Source organism: Acanthisitta chloris, unplaced genomic scaffold (genome assembly GCF_000695815.1).
Source record: "Acanthisitta chloris isolate BGI_N310 unplaced genomic scaffold, ASM69581v1 Scaffold44700, whole genome shotgun sequence".
Taxonomy (NCBI): domain Eukaryota; kingdom Metazoa; phylum Chordata; class Aves; order Passeriformes; family Acanthisittidae; genus Acanthisitta; species Acanthisitta chloris.
Window position 1 is genome coordinate 1 of NW_008654098.1, and position 7841 is coordinate 7841.

The 7841-nt window shown below is 45.0% G+C and overlaps 1 protein-coding gene across 1 annotated transcript; it reads right to left on the bottom strand.

Moving 5' to 3' along the window:
• Positions 1-1850: 1850 nt before the first annotated feature.
• On the bottom strand, positions 1851-5147 carry LOC103810363 (CUGBP Elav-like family member 1; the record flags this gene model as incomplete). Its single annotated transcript, XM_009083264.1, has 4 exons — positions 1851-2217; positions 3688-3831; positions 4681-4866; positions 5037-5147. Coding segments are annotated over 4 exons (569 nt in total), but the record flags the coding sequence as incomplete, so codon positions are not given.
• Positions 5148-7841: the final 2694 nt, after the last annotated feature.

Below are 7841 nucleotides of genomic sequence, written 5' to 3' on the forward strand. Positions count from 1 at the left end.
ATATATAAAAAACCCCATTATCACCCTGGAGGCCTTCACACTCCAACACGCTTTTCTCAGGAAACCAGGACACACCGTTCCCATGGTGCAGAATTCAAATGTACATGGCTCACTTCAGTGTATGTTTACGCTTCTAGAGATTCAAATGATTGACATGGAAGGGTACCAGCACAACTGGAAATTTGGCAATCTGGCCTTTGAACCTTTGCCACCACAAAATGGTTTGAGGAACACTGACAGATCCACGCCTGCCCCCGACACAGGCAGACTGGCATCAGCCACCAGATTTTCAGTTCCAGAATGGAAAGGATTCCCCTTGGACGTTACAGGTCACGCCTTGCACTCTGGGGGTCTGGGATCCCAGGGAACCCAGTCCCTGGAAAGGCCCGACATTCCCCAAGGATGACCGCACACAAGTGGGGATTCTGACCGAGATCTCAGGTTTGATGGTTTAGTGCTCCTCCTGCTGGGGCAGAACACAGTCCTGACTGGCTCCCACACTGCAGTGCTAGCTGGCACCCTGGGAAACAGCCTCACAAACCAGGAATACAAAGAAAACAAGGAAAAGGAGAAAATATGAGGTAAATCGAACTTCTATTAAAGACACACAGAAATTGTAAACTTCCTCTTGTGACAGAAGCGGATTTTGGTAGTTATGAAATTGAACTCTATACTGATTTCTTACAACAGCTCAGGCCAGAGTGTCAAAAGTCCTTTGAGCCACTAAGACCAGGGAGTAACAAAGGCCCTTAGCAACGCATTAGCAGTTTCACAGGTGTGCAGAAAACGTGTGTGTTCACTGGAGGAGTGTTCAGTTTCCCTTCGATATAGAAGATAACAGCTAGTACCAAAAGGCAAGAAAGACTGAACGGCTCAAGACTCTGGTTCCACAGCTCCTGTGTTAGCCTGTTTGCACTGGCACACACCACCTTAAAGGAAAACTGCAGTATAAAGAAACACCTAGTTACTAGACCAAGTCACCGCACAAATTGTTTCGTTTGTTTGAGAAAAAAAACAAACCAAAAACCCCCAACGAAACGGGAAGTTATCATTTCAACAATCAGCACTTACATTATGCTTATGAGCAGGAATTCAGAGCAATCTCTGCAATAAAAGGACATTATTCCACAGAAATGGGGAATGTGATGAACTGTTAAGAAGAAAATTTGTCAAAAAATTCTGCAGGTTACCAGGGATCAAAAGCTTCTTGCTTCCAGCCCCAGATGTATTCCAGACTAAGCTGTCTCTATCTTTGCACAAAACCTAGATAAAGTACACGTGGTAAGTTTTTGTAAATATGGAGAAACTCACTGCATCTCATTAATATTCCACTGTAAACGGACAGTGAAATTTATGGGCAGAGATTATCTATTACTTTTATAAAGTGCTGTGTACGTTCACAGTACTATATAAACACTACTTCATATACAGCAAAAAAGAATCACTGCAGTTTTCCTTTGGCTCGTTAATGTGTTCACCCTCTCAGGCTGTCTCGTGCTTTTAGAGATGATGTCCTAAACCCCCACCATGGCATACAGTCAAGGAAGTGTCAAAGAGTAGGTGGGGCATGACAAAGGCTACATGGAGTTGGTGGTTCTTCATCCAAACTCAGATGGACTCTGTTCTCCTTCCCCATCTTTGTTTTCATTAGCTGTTCTGTGTTATTTCTGCTTCCCCTCCTCCTCTCTACCCCAAGGCAGTGTGGCGTCAGTTTCTGCTGCTCCCTTCAACCTTCTCTCCCCACCCCAAGGAGCTGGCATTGGTCCTTCTCAACACACACTGGTTACAAACACAGCAAACTTCAAATAAGGGAGGAAAAAAAACAAAATTAAACAAAAACACCCTCAGAAATATGGCACCTAAACTCCAAAGTAACACACTGGAAACAAAAGCACAAACTTGTCCTCCATCCGAAGTGGAATTCTCAGCAGAGGCTGCAGCCGAGTCTTCAAGGGAAGATGTGCCAGATAGAAGGCATGGATCAGCTTCCAGGACTGTAAAAACACAGCCTTAGGGCTTCGAATCACTAAGTGCGCTCCTCTCCAACTTACCAGAAGATCCTTCTCACTCCAGTCCGAGGGCAGGGTGCTCAGTATGGCTTGCTGTCGTTCTTAGAGCGCTTGAGCTGCACTTTCAGACGCTTCATGCCGATCTGAAAGCCGTTCATTGACTGAATGGCAGCCTGAGCAGAGACAGGATTGTCGTAACTTACAAAACCTGAACGAAGGAAAACACACAGTTACAGCGAGCTGAAGTTCCTGCAGCCACTGCTGATGAGGGGAAAAGCAGGCACTCACTAGGGCAGAGGCCTGCAGGGAATGCCACGTGCCAAAGCTCACACCCGTTTTAGGCTCCTCGTAACAACTTCTTCCTCAGGGCTCTCAAACTAAGCATTTTTCCCCTCACACACGGAGCTTTGGCCGAAAGATACACAAAGCTCAGGACATTAAAATAATGGTTTCTGGTCTTTCAACAAAAATGAGTACTGCTGTTTGTTTTGTAAGAGCTCACACCTAGCAAACATTCATCCATATGCGAACGCTCATTAAAGATGTAGGACTGAAATCAACCTCTTGACATTACGGGAGCAGATTTCCTCGGAGTGAAGTAGCTGCCAAGAGAATGCAGCACTTGTATCATACTATGTTTAGGTTTCTCTCAGATGAGAAGTTGTGTATCATTCCTGGAAAAGATCCTCAAAATAAACTCCTCTAGGGCTTTGCACTAAGCTATTTAAATAACTCCAGTCAATGGCCACCTGAGAGGTAATTCCGTAACATGCAGGTGTTAGCTGAACAGTCAGCATGTTTTTGTGTCCTCACAGCACTTCAGACTGCCCACATCTTTTGGCTCAAATACACACGAAAAATCATCAGGACACTGTGCGGACACAAAGCTATCAAACCTCTCCTGCTCCATCACAACAAGACTCCATCTATCAAAGCAGCCATGAGCTCACAGCACCACAAAAAAGCAACACGGCAGCCACAATGTTGTATAGAGGAGAGACTGACACAAGTCATTCAGAACAAGTGTCCTAAGCAGAATATGCAGCAACACAAACAACTGCTGGAAAGAGAGTGAAGAGGAGGAACTACACCATGGCTAGGGCCTGCAAACATGAATCACAGTGGATTATCTAGGGCCAGAACAGTATAATGAGGCATAACAGTCTGAAATTGGAAAAAGCAAAAAGTCACAATGAAATAAATACAGTTTATTGCTGGAAGAGTTTGGTTTATTTATTTTTGTTTGCAATATAGTGAAAAATTCCCTATTTGGCTTAAACCTAGACCAGACAAAATAATGAAAAAGAGATGCCTAAAAAGAAGCCACCTTTCTACACACAATGATTTCTAGGATCACAGAATGTCCGGAGCTGGCAGGGACCCAGACGGATCATCGAGGTCCCTGCACAGGACATCTCCAACAATCCTAACCTTTGCCTGAGAGTGTTTCCCAAACATTCCTTGAGCTCTGTCAGGCTTGGTGCCCTGACCACTGCCCTGGAGAGCTGTTCAGTGCCCAAACACACTCTGGGTGAAGAGCCTTTTCCTAGTACCCAACCTAAATCTCCCCTGACACAGCTTCATGCCATTCCCACGAGTCCTGCTACCGGTCACCAGAGAAGAGATCAGTGTCTGCCCCTGTGCTTCCCCTCGTGAGGAAGTTGTAGACCCAACATACCAAAACACTTGCTTAGATTGGTCTGCTTGTCAATGAAGACCTTGGCAGAGACGACATTTCCAAATGGCATGAACATCTGCAGCAGATCCTGATCCCCAAACTCCTGGGGAAGATGGTAGATAAACAGATTGGCTCCCTCTGGACCTTCAAACAACAAGTGGGAAGATAAATTCAGGAAGAACATGTAACACATGCCTGCTGCACAAAAAAAGGGTGAAAGAGCCACTCAGGTTAAATTTTCTAGCGGAAACAGTGAAACTGCTGTTCACACTTCTGCAGAGTACTTGATTCCAGAGTAAATTCACATGACCCTGTGCTGGGACTGATCATTCAAATAATTCTAGCTCTTTCTCACCATTTTCGCTTGCAATTTACACATTGTGCCAAAAATGATTCACAGATCTTTGCTGTAATGAAAGCTGAGCAGTATGTTGGAGTCCCAGATGTTGACTCAACCAAAACTGGCTATGCAAAGCTTGTGGTCCCAGAGCAAGTAAGTGAATCTCAATACAAAACACAAATAATGGCATCACTTGCAATCTGACAGATACTTTTCTAAAACATGCTACATTCTGCTGAAAACTAACTCCTGCACTCTTCTTCACTAACTTGTACAATGTCTGAAATTGAGTCTGGAGAGTGAAAAGACCAGCATAAAGTACCTGTGGGAAGAGGTGAAGGACCAAGAAAACAAGACTAACAAACCCACATCTGATTCCCTGACAGGGGGATGTGTCAGGCTGTAGACTTATACTCTCCTACCCTCCAAAAAATGGAGGAATATGATTACTGACCACTGGAGATTAGAGGAATCCTGTGAGAAACCACAGACTACTTTGGGCAGCCCTTAGCAGAAGGTTTTCCTTATCTTCAGTGACTCCAGTATTCCAAACGATGCCACCAAACAGAAGATCTGCAGGTAAGGTAGCTGCAAGGGCTAAGCTTGCCCTTTTCAAACCCCCTCTCCAGCTGTTTCTCCAGCTTTCTCCCTACCTTCTTTTTGACTTCCTGCTGCACCGATACTCTGCTGTGTCAGGAGGCTCTGGTTGTAGAGCGTGGGCAGTGCAGCAGCAGCATATTGCTGAATCCCAGAGTAAGCCTGTGTGAGGGCTTCCATCGTGCTACCCGTCCCGTTGGAAAGACCACCACTGCCAAGCCCTCCATTTAAGGCTGCCATTCCTGGATGAGAGAGAGAAATAAAAGAAGACTGAGAACTCCTACTGAGCCAGATCAATAACCTTTCAGATACCCTGCACTACTACAAACGTGAGGGGAGAACAAATCACCCCACAGGACTCGCACAGGCAGAGGGATGACGAGCAGCTGCTCCACCACCACACACCACTCACCTGCCAAGGAGCCAACATTGAGGCCTGCTGTAGCCCCTGCCAGCGTCTGCAGTGCTCCGAGAGAAGCCATTGGATTAACAGAGGAGCTGCTGCTGGAGCTAGGTGAGGAACCTGCTATTGAAATAAAAGAATTAAACTTCAAGTGATAGTTTTTCATTCTGATAAGTCAACTTTTGTTAAATTATTTCTGTAGAAAAGGCTAGTAAGGAGCCATCATGGCGACACAGCACATTCGATGTAAAAAAACCTAACCCCAAAGCCACACAACTTGATTGATGATACTACCGATTCCTGCCTTTCTGAAAACTTTTCCTGAGTGCCCCTTTCACAAGCTAGCAGTTTCAATGAGTTTAGCTAAGGCCACGGTCACTGCAACGTTGATATCTAGAGGGGGACGAAGCAGTAGTCTGTTCAGTTCCAAAGAGCAGCTCATTTACAGCAAGGTTGAAGGTTCTGCTTCATCCTGTTCTACATCAAAATGCATCATACTCCTTGGAACTATCTGAACAAAATTGCCTGAAATGAGCAGCAAGACAGCACAACAACCACACCTAACCCCCTGAGTCCAACTGTTCTGACATGTAACCCATCCACAGTCAACAGACTGCACTCTGTGGACTTCCAAGCTCCCCAAACACAAACAGTATCAGTGGAGATGAAAGAAAATAAAAAGTAACTATGTATAATAACTGCCTGAATTTTTCCACCAATTATGCAATTCAAGGAGAGGTCCAAACAAGCATCAGCTGAGCACTGGGATGGCAGATGGAGGAGTCAAGGAGGTTGTCACCTCACGTGCAGTTAAGTTCAGGAGGTTACTGCAGTGGATGTTGCCGCATGTCCCGCAGACAAGGCAGGTGTTTACTAACTCATGGCACTGAACAGCTACCTGCCAAGATTTTTCAAGGCCTGGGTGTGCTTCAGGAGGCAGAGATGCTCTCTGTGTGGAGTCCAACAGCCTCCTACGTGAAACATGCACTGTGGGTGCACATATAAACACTCGCCAAGAGAGCGTAACATGCTCATACCTCTAAGGAAGAGCACTGAAATGGCTTCAGAGTTTGATGTCAGTAGCTACTTATTGATCACAGATCCTTCAAAACCTTTTACTTCTTTTGAACAAAGCTGATCTTCGCTCTTTAACATCGTACTTGAAATTAAGTTTAGGGAGCAATGCAATAGTGCCCGTTCCACATAATGAGCCTGTGAAGAGTGACCTGATACCTCTGCATAAGATAGTAATTCAAATAACCTGTCACAATAATAACTTGACTGCTGACACAACCATTGTTGGTAACACTGGCAATCAGAAAGTCACTTGGATCCAGCAGAGAAAGCACTCAGAAAACCAGCTGCTTCACACTCTCTGGCCCCTCCACTAACATGACCAAAAGCAGAGCAGACTCCTGAGACACGTCTCAGCAAGGGAAAAGGAACCTGCAGAGTGCTGTGGAACAGACAGGGCTCAGACAGAAACCAGCTCCAAAGAATCACACAACAGCAGCATAACCTTGGCTGCCAGGGACCTCTGGGGATCCCCAGTCTAACGGTCTGCTCAGAGCTGGTCTCACCTCTGAGTCTGGTCACCCTGCTCAGGGTCCTTTCCAACTGCATTCTCAGCCTCTGAAACGATCCACATTCCACATCCCCTCTGGTGCCTGGGTCCTGAGCTTAATCACTTGGCTGCTAACTTTATTTTTCTTTTACGTTTAGTCAGAATTTTCTCTGTTGTGACTTGTCTCCAGTGCCCTTGTCCTTTCACTGCACACTTCAGAGAGGAGGTTGTCTCTGCCTCTTCTAGCACAGCTGACATTTGAACCTCACAACCTGCCAGCCCCTTTCTCTGCCTCAGCAAAACAGAGAACAAACTTGCTCCAGGCAGTAGACAAGACAGCCAACAAGAAAACCTTAGTTCTGAATGCGAGTCACAATTGTCACTGGGCAATTCCAGCTCAGGTACTGTGTGAGAAAATACAGGAGAAACCCTCAGAGAGATTCACCTTCATGCTTTTCTAGACGAAGCAGCATTGGCAGGTTCTAAATGCAGTTCTTCTGTAGCCTCAACTCTTTGGGTTTTTTTGTTGGTTTGTTTTTTAGTTATTAAACAGGATACATAACTGGGAGTCAAGATCAACACAAAAATTTTAATCTTCTAAGGACTGCAGATAACCAAGTTTGTATGTAAAAAGTGTCCAGCAACAGAACACACAGAGTGTCCAGCAACAGAACACACTGAACTAAATTCTATCTTGGGGATTTCTCTAAGTAGAAAACTGTGCAAAGCACCCATGGTTTTACTCCCAGCCATGTGACAAGGTTTTTTAAACAGCTTTTCCATGTAATCTCTTTATAATCTCTTAGTCCAACTCCTTGGTCCTCCTGGGCAACTCAAAAAGCCACCTGTGTAAACATGAAGCACTCTTCAGCCCCTTGAGGATGTCAGGTGCTGGAAAACTGACACCCTGAAAACACAGGGTCTCTCCTCCCATGCTAGGACTCAGTGATGACTCAAAACGGGATGGAAATAACTGAGTAGGATACAGATCCTCATTTGCAGTAAAATCTGAGGAGATCTGCTATAAGCACATTTTTTGGGGGTTTTCTGCTTGTTGTATTTAATGACCACATTTAACAACAAGGCACCAAAAGATCACTATTTTCCACATTCTGGTGTCTCTGGGTAATGTGCATAAGCTAAAGCTAAAACACCCAAACCAAACAAAGCACAAAAAAAAGCCACGTAAGAGCAAGGTACTGATTTTTATGTGCAACTCTCACACTCAGAATCATAGAATCAACCAGGTT